The sequence below is a fragment of the Physella acuta genome, unplaced genomic scaffold, assembly GCF_028476545.2.
Source record: "Physella acuta isolate Inbredline_101_S28 unplaced genomic scaffold, ASM2847654v3 ptg000813l, whole genome shotgun sequence".
In the NCBI taxonomy this organism is placed as follows: Eukaryota; Metazoa; Mollusca; class Gastropoda; family Physidae; genus Physella; species Physella acuta.
The window spans coordinates 501,040-522,680 of record NW_026732331.1 but is presented as its reverse complement, the minus strand read 5'-3'; the positions used below and the strand labels follow the sequence as shown (position 1 = coordinate 522,680).

Here is a 21,641-nt window from a genome sequence, read left to right as displayed (position 1 = left end):
TTAATTAAACTCACGTAAATTATTTTTAAATATTTTAATAGGCCTAGGACTATAGGATAGATTAGATAATTTAATAATAAAACTATCTATATCTACATTTGTTTCCTGTTTTTAAAAATCTAGAATAGATCTAGGCCTATATATATATATAATTTGATATAATGAGAATTTGCTTAATAAACTAAAAGTAACTAAGACATTCAATACTACATTAATACTAACAAAAAAATATAGCTTTGGAAAATAAAAATCATAATTTATGCGATTGCATAATTAATTTGTCCTTTTAAGGGGAGATAACACATAAGCATAGATTTGGTTTTTTACTGCTACAAACTGTCGTTCACTCAATTTTGATACATTTTAGTATTTACTACTACTCTAAAATCATTAATAAATAGAATAGATCTACTAGATCTAGATCTAGATCTGTATGTTTATTTTATATTAAAAAACTAGTGTCCACTTTGATTTTTACGCTTTAGAGAACATAGAAAATGAAATCTTTAACAGTGAAAGAGGTAACCATGATAATACTATGATACTAGTTTACTTTACTTAATACTTAGACTTTATGTTTAGACTTACTTTAGATTTTATACTTTATACTTTATACTTAGTACTTAGTAAAGTACTTCTTAATATTCTTATTTAACTTAGTAGTAGATCTAGATCTAGTTAGTAGTGTAGGCCTACTTCCAGTTTCCAAAAATCATTTAAAAAATTCTTAAACACAACAAAAACAGTAAACAAGTTATTATGTTTCCAGGCATATAGATCTAGACCAGGGGTCTCCAAACTACGGCCCGCGGGCCGGATGCGGCCCGCGAAGTCCTCTCATCCGGCCCGCGGAGATCTTTTTGTCCAAGAAAAAACGTTAGTTGGTGATGGCTGAGGCACTTTGCCCAGAAAAATCAAAGACATGCCTGGAAGAAACTGGCCCCCGAACTGAAATTTGATAGTTGATGCGGCCCTCGGACTGAAAAGTTTGGAGACCCCTGATCTAGACATACATACAGACAAAATTGCTAAATAATTTTTTCTGACTTTTTTACTTTTTCTATACTTTCATATTTCATTACTTTGAAATACAATTTTTTTACATTATCCATTTACAACTAAGGCAATAACAAATAGATCATATTAATTAATTAATAATACCATTATATGATCTATACAACAAAACGTATAGGCCTAGGCCTTTATGTTTATATATATGAACTCTAAAGTATTGCTTCATACAAATATATGAAACAGTATTTCCTAATGGCATTTTCAATATTTAACAGAGAGTACAAATTAGTAGAATATAAAACAAAAACTGACTTTTAAAAATCTGACCTTCCCTCCATATCTCCATAGGAAACTTTTTAATTCAATTGTTTTGTTTTGATACCAGGCCCTTTTACAGATGAGGAAAGGCATTCTTACAGCCCAAGAGCTTTGTGTTTCTTGTCAAGAGAAAATAAAAAAGACAAAGAGTTTAAATATGTATGTTACAGAAACAAGAAGTGAAGAAGTTCACAAACAAGCTGAATTGTCTCATTTAGCATACAAGAAAGGTGATCTTTTATTTCATTAAAAATCTTTAGATGCATAATTATGTGTGTTAAAGTATGTTTTTAGAAAAACCAATAATACCATATTTTCTAAATGCTTTAACTTATTTTATGTTAAAATTTACTGACTTAACTTTTATTTATTATAGGTGTGCCAAAGTCTTTAGAAGGTATCCCGATAGCGTTTAAGGATAACTTTTGTACAAATGGCTATCCTACAACTTGTTCCTCAAAAATGCTTCTAAACTACAAGCCACCATTTGATGCCACTATGGTCTCAAAAATTAACCAAGCTGGAGGAATCGTACTGGGAAAAACAAACATGGATGAATTTGCGATGGGGTAAAATTAAATTGTATCAGCTTGTGATAATAAATGTATTTATGATAAACATGCTACAGACAGGCAATAATCAAAGAATGTAATATGTGTATTTATTTTACTGCAACCAAACTGTATTTTATTTGTTTAAAAACAATTTTGGTGTTTATTGAACCTAAATGAGATTAAACTGTGTTTCAAGTGAATGTTTAAATAAATAAAACAGCCCTGAGGAAAAAATTGATTGACGTTATCTTTATTAGGATCAAACATGTTATTTTCCAATCCCACTGCTGTTTGAAAGGAATATTGTGGTGTTTTATCCCTTCAGTTCAGGCAGCTTAGACAGCTGTCATGGTCCAGTGATCAACCCTTGGAATTATGTAGTGTCTCCTTCAAGCTCCCCTACCACTGCGAGCAGCAGCCAGGACAGTTTACCATCAAGCTCTGTTACAAATCCTTCAGACTGGTTTATAGCTGGTGGTAGTTCAGGTGGCAGTGCTGCAGCTGTGGCTTCTGGCACTTGTTTAGCGTAAGGATTTACACTTTGGTCATTTGTGGTAGTGTGCAGTCAATTTACCAACTCACTAACTAAATGCTTAAGGATTGTGCAGATATATTTCACAAAAAGGGACATTTTTGTACACTCGTGCCCACATGTTGTATATATCATTTGTAAAGACCATCACTCCTAATATTATCTATATATATAATTCTCCTCTTCGAGCCGTTAGAAAACAAGCTGCAAACGCTCTCCCTACCTCCCCACCCCTACATGGTTTTAGTGAGCTGTGTTCACTCTAAATGTTTACAAGCAGAGCCAACGATTTTAAACGTAGGGGGGGGGGAAGGGGGGGGTATGGTCCTTAACTCAGCGTTGGTACTGTCGAATTCACAAATTATGAATTATTGAAAATTAGAAACAACTAAATAGCGGCGTATGTTATGCCGCGGGCCGGCTCGTGTATAATAATACCCAAGTCGTGTCATTTTACTGATTTATTTTGGGAATCACACCATTGGGGGGGGGGGGGGATGTTCCATTAGTCACATTTAAAAAGTCTTACTTTGTGATAAAATGAACTAATGTGTCAACATATTCCTCCAACCATTCTTCTAAATAGCTGAATTTTAGCAAATAAAATCTGAAGTGAATGGGAGAAAAAATATATACTGGTGTTACATCAATGCACAATTCTTTAGGATGATAAAACTATTACTCATTTGAAATTCACTTGCAACTTCTAATTGTTTTTGTAACTTCTAATTGTTTTTGTCTCTAGTGCATTTGGGTCAGACACAGGTGGATCAACAAGAAATCCTGCAAGCTACTGTGGTGTTGTGGGGTTAAAACCAACGTATGGACTTTTATCTAGGCATGGGCTAATTCCTCTTGTTAACTCTATGGATGTTCCAGGCATTTTAACAAAAACTGTTGAAGATAGTGCTCTAATTTTAAGTATGTTTTCAGTGTAGCTTTTTACTCAAATAATTTTTTTTTATATTAGCAAACAATTACATTTAATCAATAGCTACTCAGAGATATTTTGTAATTTGAATTTTTTTTTAGTTGCCATAACTTAAACACTTAAAGCTGTGATACTTTTCCCCAGACAATGTTGCAGGGCATGATGTTCGTGACTCTACAACTTTAACAGACTCATACACACCATTTAATATACAAGAAAATCTAGATTTGTCCAAATTACACATTGGGATTCCCAAGGTGAAATGCACGTCTTTTGTAATGTTCAGAATTTTAAAGATGACTTTTTTAAAGATTGTTTTGTTGAAAATCCTTTATCCTAACCAAAAAAAAAAAAAAAAAATATGTATATATATATATATATATATATATATATATATATATTTATATATATATATATATATTTATATATATATATATATTTATATATATATATATATTTATATATATATATTTATATATATATATTTATATATATATTTATATATATATTTATATATATATTTATATATATATATATTTATATATATATTTATATATATATATATATTTATATATATATATATTTATATATATATATATTTATATATATATATATTTATATATATATATATTTATATATATATATATTTATATATATATATATTTATATATATATATATTTATATATATATATATTTATATATATATATATTTATATATATATATATTTATATATATATATATATATATATATATATATATATATATATATATATATATATATATGTGTGTGTATATATTTTTTTATGAAAATAATTCAAGTATAAAAAATTTTAATTCTAGGAATTCCATGCACCATTTTTGTCGGAAGATGTTCTCAGTTTATGGAAAAAAATAGCTGATCAATTTGAACAAGCTGGTGCTAAAGTCACCCAAGTCTCAATGCCCAATACACCTATGTGTATTATATGTTATCATGTTTTGTGCTGTTGTGAGGTAGCTTCCAACTTTTCTCGTTATGACGGAATAGAATTTGGTAATCAACCACTGCACTACACTTTTTTTTTAATATTATATTTATAAAATTATTACTAGTAATTTACCCACTATAGATACATTCCTCATTTTGTAAATTACAAGAGTTTAAAAGACGTGAACATAATTCATTGAAAGTAGTATTATAAGAAGAATGTCTAAACCTGGATGAAAATGACAGCTGTAACATAATGTTTGCTATTTGTAGGTCTAAGAGATGGCACTGAAGAATCCACAGAGGAACTTTATGCTCAGAGCAGACACAAAGGGTTTAATGATGTTGTGAGAGGTAGAATTCTGGCTGGGAACTATTTTCTTTTGAAAAAGTTAGTTAATTTACATCTAAATGTTTGTTTCTATAAATTTTAATTTGTCAGTATAATTTAAAATTTCAGCTTATTACTCTTGTAAATACGTATAACAAAATTTCCTGTACAACTTAGATAATAGTTAGGTCATTTGATATACCCGAATGGCTTTTACTCTGTAAGAAATAGACATTATTCATTAAAAAACCATTAATTATTTAAGTAATATTGCACCATCGTGAATCTTTGTTTTCAGGAATTACAATGACTATTTTATAAAAGCTCAGAAGGTAAGGCGGTTGATCAGTAATGACTTCCAGAATGTTTTTTCTACTGGAGTCAACCTGTTGCTGACGCCGACCACTTTAACAGATGCCCCATTGTACAGCTGGTTCAGTAAACAAGACAACAGAACGCGGTGCGAGGAGCAGGATATTTTTACCACACCAGCCAATATGGCAGGTTAGTTTAGAGTGGTTGTGTACTAGTGGTACAGAAAATCTCAGCCAATATGGCAGGTTAGTTTAGAGTGGTTGTGTACTAGTGGTACAGAAAATCTCAGCCAATATGGCAGGTTAGTTTAGAGTGGTTGTGTACTGGTGGTACAGAAAATCTCAGCCAATATGGCAGGTTAGTTTAGAGTGGTTGTGTACTGGTAGTACAGAAAATCTCAGCCAATATGGCAGGTTAGTTTAGAGTAGTTGTGTACTGGTGGTACAGAAAATTGGTGCTGATGTTATAGAAAAAAATCAAGGAACAAAATTAGACAAATGATGTTTGAACATTAAGTATCAAAATGAACATTAGAATCTGTGATTTTAGCCTTGTTGTCATGACCAAAGCCATAAATCAAAATATAGTTCTGTGTAGTGTAAGAAACTTTTTACTGATGTTTTATTTGTTTTCTATAAATTTCTCATAGTATAACATTTATTGCAGTGATAAAAAAAAATCTGTATAGCTCAGTATTTATTATAAGAAGGAAAAAAATCAGTTTTTAGGTTGAAATCCGTGTTATCATAAAAGAAATTTAAAACGTCTATTTTATCTGGCAGGTGTTCCAGCCATAACTCTACCACTTGGACTGTCAAGGCAAGGGCTACCTTTAAGCTTACAGCTGATGGGTCCACATTTAAGTGAATCCACTTTGCTCTCTGCAGCTTACTGGTTGGAACAACAAGCACAGTTCTCACATTTAGATATTGATTTATTAGACCAGTTAAACAACAAGCACAGTTCTCACATTTAGATATTGATTTATTAGACCAGTTAAACAACAAGCACAGTTCTCACATTTAGATATTGATTTATTAGACCAGTTAAACAACAAGCACAGTTCTCACATTTAGATATTGATTTATTAGACCAGTTAAACAAATCTTTCTTGAGTGTGTAAACTGTTCAGTTAGCCACAAAAGCTATACTATAGTAGTAAAGCGTTTGGAAGACTTCTCAATTGGTTCACATGTCACCGTCTCCATCCAGCTCTAACATGTATTCAGGAAATGAAGGTGGTACATTGAGAACACAGATCAAAGAAACAAATTGATGTGCTACCAAACACTGATTGAACAGAATTCCTTTAGTATTCATATTATTATTTGTTTGCTGAGTCCAAACTCTTGTAACAAGAACAATTTGTGTTAACTCTAGTTAATGTAAATACAATTTTGAGACAAGTAAAATATTATATTTATACAAAATGTCTTGTTATATTTGTACAAGTGTTGGTTCTTTAAAATGCCAGTACAAGCTTTAATACAGTAGGCCTACAACAAATGTAAGTTGTATCTAATATATTGTTTTTAAGTACTTGTTTTACATTGAGACAGAATTAACTAGATATTCATTAAAAGCAAAGTGGCAGGTCTATTGACATAGGGTGGTGTTAAGTGGGAGTTAGATCCACCCCTCTCCCCCCCCCCCCCAATCCCTATGGTCACATGATCAGTATTCAAGTATGGATGCAAGACATGGACCCTCCAGACAGACCTCCAGAGAAGGATCCAGGCCCTGGAGATGAGATGTTTATGCAGACTACTAAGGATATCATACAGAGACCAAATAACGAATGAAGAAGTCTGGGGAAGGATTGCGATTGGTCCCTTTGAGCCTACTGAGCACAGTTATAGTTTTTACAAGTAAGTTACCTAATGATGCTGCCCCCCCCCCCCCCGGAAAAAAAAGTCTGAAAGAAACACTGTTTTCATGACAAAGTAATACAAATGCATGACAGAGGAAGCAAGTCAAATAAAAGCTTGTAAAAAGATGCTATTCGGGAGACTCACTGTAAACAATAATACAATCAATACGTTGATCAGAATGGAACAAAAATTTACAGTTGTAGAGGGAGACTGATCTGCCTTCAACTACGTTACGTAATCCTTAGAGCCGTGAATAACTGACAGAAAGGCGTGGTTTTAAAACATGTTTCGATATCAAACATACAAACCCAATGGATTAAACACATTATGGAACAATCTGGTCATTGTAAATATATAAACAAAAAAGGTTTTAGCCATACGAGAGTTAGACAAACATTGCCGTCAGGTCAATTAGAGGAATTCAAATAGTACAGACCACTTGGAAGCCATAGCAGTAAAACGTATTATGGGATGGATTTGTTTTGATCGGTTTGATTTAATGCAGCTGTGTGTCTTGTTACCACATGACAGCTGCTGTTAGTGATGGTGTTGTGAATGTTGCTGTCGCTGTGCTAGTGTTGTGAACGTGAACATTCTTAAGATTGTGTTGCGATCAAGACCATGATCTGGCCTGGCGTTAAGATGGTTAACACTACGGTGTCACTTAACACCACTTCGTGTGGCGAGCCAGTGAGTGTGTACCACCAGCTGATCACGTCACGTGACCACGCCCTCCCACCCTTCACGCTGGTTGTGGCTATCATCACGGCCTTGACCATCACGGAAAACCTGGCACTGGCCGCGGCTCTGATCTACCAGCGGCTCACACCATCCGGCTCGACCAGCGTGACGTCACTCGTGGTCCTGGCCATGGCCGTGTCTGACGCTCTGATGGCGACCCTGGTCATGCCGCTAGCTGTCCTTGAACTTGGCTTCAACGGCCGGTGGGGACTGGGACAAGGCGCATGCGTCATGCGATATGCGCTGGAAATCTGCTGGTGCACGCTGTCAGTGTATCACGTGGCTACCATCGCAGTCGACCGGTACCTGGCCGTGTGCCGGCCCCTACTCTACCGATCTTTGACACTGAAGTCTGGATTTCTTCTGCTTACCGTCTGCTGGCTGCTGTCCTTGTTTCTCGCACTTCTGCCCATCTCAGCAGGCTGGTTCCGAGCAAAGGAAGTGACCGTTAGCTCGTGTGGCCAAACGTTTCTTGTGTGTGTCCCGGTCATTGACCCCACATCATTGTTTTGGACTTTCATCTTTTCCTTCTTCACCCCAATAGTCTTGATATTTTCTCTGTACTTTGCCATCATCAAACAGCTCATGAAAATCAACACCATCAACACACCAACCTACGTAAGCAGAGATTCTATCAAAGTGCAGAGGTCCAACTTTTCACGAAGTACTATTCCAGAAATTTCAAAAAGCTCCCAAATCTCACTTCAGAATTCGTCAGAGAGCAGCGGGGTCGTTCGGGGCAGCACGGTAGGGGTCAGCCGTGATAGCCAGGGTGGGGTCAGCCGTGATAGCCAGGATGGGGTCAGCCGTGATAGCCAGGGTGGGGTCAGCCGTGATAGCCAGGGTGGGGTCAGCCGTGATAGCCAGGGTGGGGTCAGCCGTGACAGCCAGGGTGGGGTCAGCCGTGATAGCCAGGGTGGGGTCAGCCGTGATAGCCAGGGTGGGGTCAGCCGTGATAGCCAGGGTGGGGTCAGCCGTGATAGCCAGGGTGGGGTCAGCCGTGATAGCCAGGGTGGGGTCAGCCGTGATAGCCAGGGTGGGGTCAGCCATGACAGCCAGGGTGGGGTCAGCCGTGACAGCCAGGGTGGGGTCAGCCGTGATAGCCAGGGTGGGGTCAGCCGTGATAGCCAGGGTGGGGTCAGTCGTGATAGCCAGGGTGGGGTCAGCCGTGATAGCCAGGGTGGGGTCAGCCGTGATAGCCAGGGTGGGGTCAGCCGTGACAGCCAGGGTGGGGTCAGCCGTGACAGCCAGGGTGGGGTCAGCCGTGACAGCCAGGGTGGGGTCAGCCGTGATAGCCAGGGTGGGGTCAGCCGTGATAGCCAGGGTGGGGTCAGCCGTGACATGTTTGGTTGCTCCACATCAGCTAAGACATCCATACCCCCTGTCTCTGGGAGACAGGCAATGTCCCCACAGCACAAGACACGTATAGGAACAATACAAGACAGGACTATGAACAGAACACTCGCACAGCCAAAAAGCAACCTACAGAAATCAAAAAGATCCCCCAACGTTGAAAACCATGTTAAAATCGGAAAGAGGAACATGAAGGCCATCAAAAACATTGGAATACTTCTCTTGTGTTTTATGCTGTGCTGGCTTCCATTCAGTGTCACCATACCGATCAGTATCTACCATCGCCGGGTTTTGCCTAGGTGGAGCGTTGTGTTGTTCGCGTGGCTAGGCTACACCAATTCCACCATCAACCCCATACTCCTGTGTGGCAACAAGTCTGTTAGGGCTGCTCTATGGGCGTTGGTAGCGAGAGTAAGATGCTGGAAAACACGGGCCGTTTAAACTAGTTCCATACACCATAAGTTATTTTTCAACTTCAACTTTTTTATAAACTAGTTCATCAAGATATCTTTGAGAGAACTGTTCCATTAATGTTCTCTTTTTAAACTTGTCGTGTGAGAAGTTCTTTTTATTTATAGGTTTTTATTTAGTTCACAACGTCTGTTTGTTTGTCGCTAATCTTGCACTTATAACTTCTTGTAATTTCTAAACCAGAGATTTTGTTTGCAGATGACAATGCACGAATATCTCAATTTTAACCTAATTAGACTTTGCATTAAATTTAAAAGCTTATTTTTATAATTAAAGTTTTTTTTATAAAAAATATTTGGTTTATTGATAAGCTGTAGCACTCTCAACTTCATGAATAGCATGAGAGAGGGAATGACGTTTAGGGGCCCAATTCCGACCATTTCTTTTTATAAATGTTTTTCGTGCACCTTGATAGTGGTTTTGTAAAAACAACAAAACGGGCCTACTATATCAGTGCTCGTTCTACAGTAGCTAACCCACACTGTGATTGTTCTACAGTAGCTAACCCACAGTGATTGTTCTACAGTAGCTAACTCACACTGTGATTGTTCTACAGTAGCTAACCCACACTGTGATTGTTCTACAGTAGCTAACCCACACTGTGATTGTTCTACAGTAGCTAACACACACTGTGATTGTTCTACAGTAGCTAACCCACACTGTGATTGTTCTACAGTAGCTAACCCACACTGTGATTGTTCTACAGTAGCTAACCCACACTGTGATTGTTCTACAGTAGCTAACCCACACTGTGATTGTTCTACAGTAGCTAACCCACATTGTGATTGTTCTACAGTAGCTAACCCACACTGTGATTGTTCTACAGTTGCTAACCCACACTGTGATTGTTCTACAGTAGCTAACCCACACTGTGATTGTTCTACAGTTGCTAACCCACACTGATTGTTCTACAGTAGCTAACCCACACTGTGATTGTTCTACAGTAGCTAACCCACACTGTGATTGTTCTACAGTAGCTAACTCACGCTGTTAGTGACTGTGGATCACTATATTATCTATTGGATACTTTTACTAACATTTAGGAAGTGACCCACACTTTTCTTTATAGATATTTAATAGTAGTTTTATAATATATTTAAAGAAATTCAATTAATTTCTACTTTTTAGTGCATTAATACATAAAAGCATTTACGAATTTTCTTTCAGTACTTAAAATTTTTACTTTCTCGTTTCCAGGAAGTATTGTAATCGTGCACAAAAATCACATGAAATTTTGAAAGTTTTCATAGTTTTACACCTCAGTACTTCATCATATATGGAGTATATGGGACTTATTTTAATCCGACAAAAATTATAAATGCAGACTTTCGGTGTTCTATGCGTAATCGAATCGGAAAAACTGGGCTTTGCAATCTGTGAACACGATAACGTGAGTACCGTTACAGCTAGGTTGATGAAATTTCATATACATTACAAGCATTATATCAAATCTGTAATTCTGTATCAACCTTTCAGCGATTTCCGGTAACCGGAAGTAGAACTTATTCTACTTTTGGTTTTTCAAAATCATATAACTTGATTACTGGTTCAGATAGATCAGCGAAATTTCACATGTACGTAAACGATCTAATTTTCTGCCTTCTGTCAAATTTAGAGTGATTTCCGTTGACAGGAAGTAGTAATTTACGCTATTTCCGATTTCTCAAAAAAATAATAAGAAAAATGAATTTATTAAGTACTAATAACACTATTATACACATATTGTTTGGCGTTCACTTGGTGCGCAATTTGTTTTCTACGAGATTCTATTCTATTTTAAAAAGTGATTAATTAAAAATGGATTAAAAGTCATGTCTATAGATCCCGAGGTGCCATTCCCCATAGTGTTGTATAAGAATATTCGAGAAAGTTTAGGGGAGATTACTCAGTTTATTTAAATTTACAATAGAGTTGCATGACTAAAAACCATTGTGTACCTTAAGAACATAACGCGCATATAATAGTGCAGAATAGTCGGTTAAGAAAGCCTACTAATTCGGACAAATAATTAATAAAAAATTAATTAGGCATCCAATTAAGCCAAATTTAATGTCAGACTGCATTGTATTCATGTCTTGACCTGCACACCAACTTTGAAACAAATCGGTTAAAAATGCCCGACATTTCGATCAGGCGTTTTGATCTAAACTGACAGACTGTCAACAGCAAGATATATAAAAGCTTCTAAAAATGAGGCTTGATGAATTGATTTGAGTCTTTTTTTATTACATATTAAAATACCCTACTTACATTTTCAAATAGATATATATCAGGTTAGTATCTAAGTATCTTTTACTAGTTAAGTTACAACAGTACATCTTCTGGAACTTTGGAAGTAACAAATTGCTTAGCTCATCAAGTCTCTACTAAGTTAGCTATAATAAATATCAGTCAACAACCACAGTGCTCATGTTGACGAGAGACTTATCTCCAATAAACGTTTAAAACTGACTTACAGACATACAAATATGCACAAAATTATAAATTTGATTGCCATTTATTCAAACAAAAGATGTACTAAATGAAATCAATGGCAAATTGACAGTATTCACACAAGAATCATTCAACAATTTTTCTAAATCTATTTGAAACAAAATATTATTCTTCGTCATCAGGAGGTATCCCTAACTCTTCATTTGTCCATTTTGAAGCATCTGGGATAGCGTGTCCCTGTTGAATAATTGAATAAAAACAAATTTTAAAAAAAAAGTGTATATAATTATAAACGCTATATATATAGTTATGTATATATACACGTATATATACATATATATACTTGTATATTATATATATACATGTATATATACATATATGTATATATACACACACACACATATATATATATGTATAAATACACACATGTATATACAGACTCATATATATACCTATATACATGTATTATACACATATATATATAACGAGCCGGCCCGCGGCATAACATATGCCGCTATTTAGTATTTAGTTGTTTTTTCTACTTTTCAGTAATTCAAAATTTGTGAATTCGACAGTACCAACGCTGCCACTGAAAATATTTCTTTAAAACACTATAAGTAGCTCGTTAAGGACCATAACCCCCCCCCCCTTTCCTTCCCCTCCTCCCCCCCTACGTTTAAAATCGTTGGCTCTGCTTGTAAACATTTAGAGTGAACACAGCTCACTAAAACCATATAGGGGTGGGGAGGTAGGGAGCGCGTTTACAGCTTGTTTTCTAGGCGCGTTTTGCAGCTTGTTTTCTAGCGGCTCCCAGAAGAGAATTATATATATAGATACATAGATATCAAATATACTTATATATGTACATACATACGCACATGTATTTTTACACATAAACATATGATATACATATAACATAAATGTATGTTAAAAAACTTTGATTTCCAGTTTTTTTAATTAATTTAAAATTTGTATAATTATTGATAGCGCTAAACCTTTATAGGCAATATTATGAACAATTATTATGATATCATCAGAACTAAACATTATTTCTGGCACTGAAAATCTCAGCACAAAAAAAAATGATCGAGCAAATTTGAAAATTCTGTAGTTGACTAGCTGTTATTAATGGTGCCAGTGGAAGAAGTGCACTAAATTGAGTGAGAACTGCTTGGTCAGCCAAAGTTTAATAAATGCACCAACAGTGATGCATAAAAAGTGTTTCATTTAAGTTTGGGTTAAGTAATGATGAGTTCTTAAGAGTACTTTTTTTACACTTGTTTTAAATTGATAAATCATTATATAAAGTAGGCTACTAGATAAAGCTTTAAACTGACAGCAACTTACTTTGAAATTATTTATTTGCTCAACAATAAAAATACATTTATATATATATTATATCTTGAATTCTGCTGCTGCAAATTTTTTTAATGTGTAATGTTAGAATTCAGCATGTGATTTTTCATTTACATTTGAGTACATAGAATAAAAACTACAGATTTTTTTTACTGTTTGTGTATGATGTTGAATCTGTTTCCCAACATATATAAACCTTTTTCAATGTAGAGTTTATCAGTTTACCAAAATGTGTTAGGACAAGAACCTTAAAAACAATGAAATGAATATTATTTTGAAAAAAAATTATAATGCAAAAGTTTATATCAGAAGATGAAAATTAAATTTTTTAAAATAGAAATATTAGAACAACAAATAGTTAAAACTTGTTTAGAAATGTACTCACTTTTAAATGATCAAATTCATACCAGCAATGATATAATACCCAATACCACAATACAAAGCTCAAGGCTGTTCCAGCGAATTTCAAAGAAGGAGGCTCCTGAAGAAACTGTTTACGGTAGACAACTCTGAAATGAAGGCATGAAAATATAATAATTTCTAGTGTACTAGCATTTTATTATTTCATAAAAAGGATTGCAAAAAATACTGCGTTTTGTACTGAAGCTATTATGTTGTTTGTTTTGCTATCCAGACTATAATGTCAGCAAATAAAGAATTATTAATATGAAAGAATTGTATTCTTGAACTGAAAATTAGAGAGTTAAGCTATAGTAAAAATCTTGGATTATTAATTTCTCCAGAATTTTAAAAAGTTTAAAAATTTTTTGTTTTGGTTTGTAAAGCTACTTCTTTTTGAAATTGAAAAAAATTGCTCCACTTTACAGAAAACCTTTTTCAAACATTCATAAGGTTAAGCCTGCTGTGATGTATCCAATAAATTAAATTCTGGCTAGCCCTACCACTATTCTACTTAAAGCCCTTAAATTCAAACATTTAATAGGAAAAGAAGGATGCTAGTGTATATTGTCCTGCTACTCTTTAAGTATGATCAATATATACTATATACCAAAAAGATGTTGTTTTTTATATTTTAATTTAGGGTAGGCCTGTAACTATATGTTAACTATATCTTTTAACCCTTTATCTACTGACGGTACTTATAAGTACCACTTTAATTAAGTGCCTGTATTATTTTTAATTTAATACGAATTTTAAAAATTATTGAGGTAATTAATAGTATTATCTCCACTGAGTCGCCGGTAGTTGGAGGTATCGATATTTTTTGAAAATTTCTGGTGTGGCGCCATTTTCAATGTCTTGCTGTATCGGTAGTTCACAGTTGTTCTGTACAGTTCTCTCACACGTTCCTGATTTCCCTTTGTTTTACATTATTTTTCAAGTTTTCAACTCTAAATATTTTTTATTGACATCTTCAATAGTCAGGCAAACGCGTCTAACTTCTAGTTTTACAATTTTTATTAAATTGTCTATGTAATGGATCGATGTTTATAAGTGGACTTATAAGTACCGTCAGGGCACACGGTCATTTTTTAGGATTTCTAGAAAATGGCAGATTTTTGATGTGGAGTGACATAAATATTATTTTGATAACTAATTATCGAAATGTACTCAAAAAATGATATTTACACATTTATAAGAAGGCTAGCATATGTTTTACCATAGAAATATTGTAATAACATGTTGATTTCTAGTAGTAAAAGAATAACAAGAATAAAGAATAAAGGTAGCAGTTGCAGGCTCATTTACTAGGTTTAGTATACTTCATGTGTATACCAAAGCCTAGTTATAGTAGTAATATTTAATTTGTTATTTATATTTACTACAATAAACTGCCTTGCCCACAATAACTAGCATTTACGTACTGTATACATGTAGACTAGTAATAGCCCATATTTCTGCATATAGTATAGATCTATATGGTAAATTTTTAACCAGCAAACAGAAAACAGTAGGCCACTACGACTATCCTAAATACATTGAGCTCACTTCTATTTATGAACTTTACACTGTAGTGTAGACTTGTCATAACATTCTAGTAGCCTACAATTATACTAGTATTACTAGTAGGCCCTAGTTGTGTGCTGAATGACTAGGCTTTTGTTTGTTTATGCGTCTCATTGTAATAGCTATTGGAAGCTTCCAGAAAAAGCCTTTTCAGTCCGGCAACCGTTGTTACACCAAAAAGACCACAGATAAGAATGAGGGAGCATGACATGTCGGCAACTTTTTTGTGTTTGAGGTCTAAGATGTGTTCCGATAGAAAATCCAGTAAAAATCGTACTCAAAATACACTTTTTGTGCTACATTTATGTGTGAAAATTACAAAAATGATTTTTATAATCATTGCCATGTTATTAGTTACTAAATAGTATTGTTTGTTCCTGTTTTGTAAAAAAAAATTTTTTTGGAAAAAATGTCCTACATTCCTGACGGTACTTATAAGTACCAATACATGTTTGGGCTATTAAAAATTTATGAAACGAAATTTCCTTCGACATATGCTTTAAATGTGCCAAAAGCAATATGATAACACATTGTTTAAGAAAAAATTTCATTCAGAACTTAATTCCGTAAATAAAGGGTTAAATCAATCCCTTTCCAAATCACTTCTAACCCTTATAAGTAAAATTCCAATATAAAAAGATTTAATTATTGAGGACGGCTAGTTTATTCTCAAATCTCAGTGTAAGAAACATTCAGATGTATTTTATTTAAGCATACAGCAACTTGAGAAGATCTTATATATTAGTAATATTTTTTGCTTAAATTATGCCTCTATTTTTAGTATTATTACTATTATAGGGCAAAATCCCTTTAAAAATAATATTACAATCATGAAAGTAGCAGCAGTAGTTGTAATAACTAAGGGTGAAAAGTAAGCATTAGGGTAATCTATCTTTTAAAGGATATAAATCCGAAAATGCCTAGTTAGGTGCTGACAAAATAACTATGATAAATAAATATAAATTTTACATAAGAATATTTTTAAGGAAAAAGACTTTTTGTAGTCACAAATCAAGAAAATATCACAAATGAAAAAGTGCACTATATATGGTTAGTAGAACTTTGCTCTTTTACTTTATTAAGGCAAAGGCGGTAGGCTATTTGTGATGAATAAATAGTTTTTGTTTGGTGATAGACTTACATACATTTTTCTCTGTAGGCCTAAATATTAAGCAAAATTATCACAAGGGAGAAGAAATTAGAGTATAGGGCCTATACTATTTGAATTAAAAAAAAAAAAAAAAAGTAATGTCATCCTTTTGTAAATAACAGGAAAAGTAAAGTCATAAATATAATTTTCAGTGAATCCTAAATGGAAACAAGAATCTGATGGACCCACGTTTTGCGGTGCGACAGTTGCGCAATGTTCCACTCGACCACGCTGCAGCACCAAACAAAATTGAAATATTTTGCATTTTCCCAGTTAATTTTTTAATACTTGTTTGTATTAAATATTCTGAGTGTGCAAATCAACTCACACCCAATTAAATGTAATGAAATGTGCATAGGTCGTATACATATAGTGGTATTAATAACACGTTTTAATTCCTTTATAGTAAGTTTATAGGCCTACACATAATGTTTAATAGAATTTAATAGAATCAAAAATGTTCCAACCTTCTTGGTTTTCATTGTGTTTGTTAAATACTAACTTTAAGGCGGAAAGATGGAGTTAATGTGATTTGCTGCCCTCAACTCATTGCAACAATAGGTCAACCACCTGTTCTGCCCACATTTATCATGCTCATTAAATAACAAAGCATGGGTTCAAAGCAGAAACCCGACAGAGTACAAAGGCTGTCATTGATGCAAAATGTCAACGACACACATTATGGACAAACAAGGCCGACTGAGGAGAAACTTTATTTCTGTGACTTCTTTTCCAAAAAATTTTTCCTCCTGGCATCATGATCTCTCTGGGGGGGGGGGGGGGGGGGGGCGGGGGGTGGACGACCCTCCCCGAACGAAATTTATGTAGAACATATAGAATAAAATCTATACTTTTAGTCCGTCCCTATCATCTAGCTAGTCCCCCCTCAGAGAAAAAGTCTCAAACTTTCGATTTGCACCCCCCCTCAAACTTTCAATTTGCTTTTCCAACCCATTTTGGCGCCCCCCCCCCCCCTAAGGTCGGCCTCCACTCGCTACGCCACTGCTATTGACTACTCAGTCCGTAGTCTACTGACTAGAATTCTAGATCTAGATTTCTAGATCTAGATCTAGAACTAGAACCTCAACCATCATACACACTCAACACTGGCTTTACAACTAAAATGGTACCAAAACTAATGATATTCCTTACGTTCCCTCATATCGTACAGTAGCCAAATTTACTTGTCTGTTACGTTTGGCCAAAAACGTAACAATCGGACGTAGCCTTCCCAATGCCAACGACATTTTCAATATACACTTAGAACTAGATCTAGGCCTAATGTCAGGAAGGTCGCTATGCTATTGGACTTTCTGTTGTTTCTTTTATATAAGAGTTCTACTTTTGGCTATTTCTACGGCACATGCATAATGTTTAGTTTAGCTTTGTTTACCCGTTATAAAATTAAAATAAAATTAAAATGAAGTTTAGATTCACACAGTTGTAAAATGACAAAATAAAACTAAAATTACTATCTTTACATGCAATTTAACTTTCCTCTTCCGTAACCTACCTTATGCATTGGTCATTGGCAGATCAAGAGTGGTTCAAGGGGAAATAAAATTTTGGAATAAATAAACAAATCTAGATCTAGGCCCATTTTATTTTTTTTATCGAACTCTTAGATTAACATAACTCTCCAAAGCCTCTCGTCCAAACAGAGATATTTTAATATTTTCGCTTCCATCAAATGTAATGTTTTTCTTCCTCTATAGTTTCTTGCTCTCAGTCACAATGTCACAGAGATTAAAAATGAAGTCTGTAAACTGTAAATCTTTATTTGACTGTGCGAACAGTACAGTATCTTTCTTGACCAGGAATCACTCGTGTAGTGCGCATCTAAGAAGACTATAGCACCAACACGTGTACTGCATAAATTAGTGGCTACGGCCGTCGTTTCTCCATCCCCTCTAGGCCTAAGGCTAAACCGCCGGTTTTATATACCCCACCCACAAGCGTCTCGGATGACACCCTGCTCACGGCGAGAATTCTAGCGCTTACCTGTGAAAATTACCCCGGGTTTGTGCTAACCTACCTACCCCAAATAACTATAATATAGAGTTATTTGGAGTAGGTCTATAGAGTCTATATAAAAAGTTACCGCGATCTCCTAAAATTTTAATAAGCTTATCATCTGAAATTACAGCCAATTCCCTTTACAATGATATACACTATATAAACATCAATAAGTGGTTCATACAAAATAATACCTACAACATGCCAATAATGTGAAAATATCACCATGTACACCTAATTAAATTGGATTTCCATAATATTAGCTTAGTCCTAGCTAACACTAAGATATTCTAATTAAAGATCTAGCTTGGCCTTATAGTTCATCCAATTTTCATGCTATATTAACAAGTATTTATTAAGATACGAATTTTTCATCTTGCACAATTGACGTTCCAAACAATTCACTACAATATTAGATGATGCTTGACGGTCGAATAAAACTTTCAGGCATTTAATGAGTTCCTCGCCCGGCGCCCCCGAAGGACCTAAACATTTTATGAAAAATGACGTAATGAGACAGTCAAAGAAAACAGATAGTTTTTAGTCTTAATACAATGCTTAAGTACATTATGCGTTTGTGTATCTTAATGTTCGGCTAAATATAGGTCAACATACGAGCAAGTCCGTGTGGCGCCCTGAGTCGACTCAGCTCTGATGGATACCTGAATCATGTAGGAGAAAGTGTAAGCGGATGTGCACATAGTGCTGACTACACACTCCATATAAATGTCGAGGTTAAAGAAAAAAAAATACACCCTACCGACTATGAGATCTGAAAGGGTACTTTACTTTTGCTTTTTACACTATACCAATCTTTTGTCTTTTTGGTGATTTCTTTTAAACCACACAACATCCAGTACTTGTTGTCTAGGTGAATGTTAATTGTAGACAAGGGAGTAGGCAGGTGGTAAGTCCCCGCCCCCCCCCCCCCCCCCCCCCCACTGCCCCACGACCATTTTAATGATACAATTAAAGAAGTTCCTGCTGATGCAAAGAAAAAAAAAAAACCAAAAACCTTTCAGAATGTATGAAACAGGACTGCCCACAATTAAAAACATTTTTATGTTATGTAAATAGGCTTACATAATTGTTCAATGACTCACATACTTAATAACTTATTCACCATCTTGATGCCAAGTTGAGTGCTAGACGAGAACGCTTCGTCTTTCCTTCATAGTATCATTCATCTTCAGTATCTCTGCATCAGCTAATTACGTCATCCAATCATCATTGTGGATCTACAGCCCATGGAGGTCTATGGCCTGTTTCACCCCTTCATCCATTAAAACTTTCCGCTGCTTCTTAATGAGCCCGTACTCCTAACTGCCGCAAGTCTATCTCCACAACTCAACAACTCCACAACTCCTATCCATCTGAGCCTGACTAAACCAGATCCACCTTCCTCAACTCACTCGAGTCAGCCATATGTGTAGTTATCTCCTCATTCGGGTCAGCCATATGTGTAGTTATCTCCTCATTCGGGTCAGCCATATGTGTAGTTATCTCCTCACTCGGGTCAGCCATATGTGTAGTTATCTCCTCACTCGGGTCAGCCATATGTGTAGTTATCTCCTCATTCGGGTCAGCCATATGTGTAGTTATCTCCTCACTCGGGTCAGCCAAATGTGTAGTTATCTCCTGGCTCGGGTCCTTAATCGCAAAATCGTTTAGCCTCAAATAACCCAGAAAAGAACGTATGTTTCATACATTCATACAAGGATACCGTTAAGCAAATATACATTGTCTGTCCCATTGCTGCACCCGGCGATCTATTTTATTTTTAAACTTCAAAACATGTTTAGAGCAACCCGTCTATTTCAGGTTCGGGGGTATTGGCAGATGCCACAAAAAAACAAAAAAACAAAAAAAAAAAAAACAACCTTGATCACGCGCCGAACTAAAAAAATAATTGAGAAATTGATAATTTACTTTATGTTTTAATCCGCGTATGTCTATTGAACGAATAGGTGTCACAGAAGGTAATTTTTACACCAAAGACAAAAATAATTAGCTCAGATGAACCCACCGAGGTTGGTGGGTTAACGCAAAGTAATTACTGAATACCGGTCGATTTGATTAAACTTAATTACAATTAAAAAACATAAGAAAAACACAAATTGGCACCGGCAGACATTAAAATCAGCTAATTGGAGAAATCGTTAATTACAGTGTATGTTGAGAAAAGTGATAATTGTTGTATTCGAGCAGTTTTTAAATTTCAGAAAGATGCTTTGTTAATTAATTTAAATTTAATCTGCTGAAAAAAACCCGAAACGTTTGTTTGTTAGATAAAAGGCGGCTCAGACGAAATGTTAAAGACTTTCCGCCACGTACCTGTTTGGGTGTGTGGCTATCAACTCGACCACTCACTTACACAGACCACCTATAGACACTGTAGCTGTTGGATGTGTGGCTATCAACTAGACCACTCACTTACACAGACCACCATAGACACTGTAGCTGTTGGTTGAGTGACTAGCAACTCGACCACTCACTTACACAGACCACCTATAGACACTGTAGCTGTTGGATGTGTGGCTATCAACTAGACCACTCACTTACACAGACCAGCGATAGACACTAACAGTGTAGCTGTTGGCTGAGTGACTAGCAACTCGACTACTCACACACACGCACTCACACACACACACCAGCTATACAACTTGACCACTCACACACACACCAGCTATACAACTTGACCACTCACACGCACACCAGATATACAACTTGACCACTCACACACACACCAGCTATACAACTCGACCACTCACACACACACACACACACACACACACACACACACACACACACCAGCTATAAAACTCGACCACTCACACATCAGCCACAGCTATAAAACTCGACCACTCACACATCAGCCACAGCTATAAAACTCGACCACTCACACATCAGCCACAGCTATAAAACTCGACCACTCACACATCAGCCACAGCTATAAAACTCGACCACTCACACATCAGCCACAGCTATAAAACTCGACCACTCACACATCAGCCACAGCTATAAAACTCGACCACTCACACATCAGCCACAGCTATAAAACTCGACCACTCACACATCAGCCACAGCTATAAAACTCGACCACTCACACATCAGCCACAGCTATAAAACTCGACCACTCACACATCAGCCACAGCTATAAAACTCGACCACTCACACATCAGCCACAGCTATAAAACTCGACCACTCACACATCAGCCACAGCTATAAAACTCGACCACTCACACATCAGCCACAGCTATAAAACTCGACCACTCACACATCAGCCACAGCTATAAAACTCGACCACTCACACATCAG

The 21,641-nt window shown here is 35.6% G+C and overlaps 3 protein-coding genes across 3 annotated transcripts; 2 read left to right on the top strand and 1 right to left on the bottom strand.

Annotated features, from left to right (window-relative positions):
* The first annotated feature begins 357 nt into the window (after positions 1-357).
* On the top strand, positions 358-6,201 carry LOC131951433 (glutamyl-tRNA(Gln) amidotransferase subunit A, mitochondrial). Its single transcript, XM_059313838.1, has 10 exons — positions 358-521; positions 1,400-1,562; positions 1,709-1,901; positions 2,212-2,412; positions 3,164-3,339; positions 3,494-3,606; positions 4,192-4,384; positions 4,592-4,709; positions 4,948-5,153; positions 5,747-6,201. The coding sequence occupies exons 1-10, from the start codon at positions 498-500 to the stop codon at positions 5,938-5,940; spliced, it is 1,581 nt and encodes a 526-aa protein (XP_059169821.1). The 5' UTR covers positions 358-497; the 3' UTR covers positions 5,941-6,201.
* Positions 6,202-7,477: 1,276 nt separating this feature from the next.
* Positions 7,478-9,370, top strand: LOC131951460 (5-hydroxytryptamine receptor 2A-like). The gene has a single exon (XM_059313880.1). It carries the CDS (start codon positions 7,478-7,480, stop codon positions 9,368-9,370), a length of 1,893 nt encoding a protein of 630 aa, XP_059169863.1.
* A 2,231-nt stretch (positions 9,371-11,601) lies between these two features.
* LOC131951437 (NADH dehydrogenase [ubiquinone] 1 beta subcomplex subunit 2, mitochondrial) lies at positions 11,602-17,619 on the bottom strand. Its single transcript, XM_059313840.1, has 3 exons — positions 17,460-17,619; positions 13,575-13,698; positions 11,602-12,070 (listed from the first exon to the last, which is right to left on the bottom strand). The coding sequence occupies exons 1-3, from the start codon at positions 17,552-17,554 to the stop codon at positions 11,999-12,001; spliced, it is 291 nt and encodes a 96-aa protein (XP_059169823.1). The 5' UTR covers positions 17,555-17,619; the 3' UTR covers positions 11,602-11,998.
* Between the last annotated feature and the right edge of the window lie 4,022 nt (positions 17,620-21,641).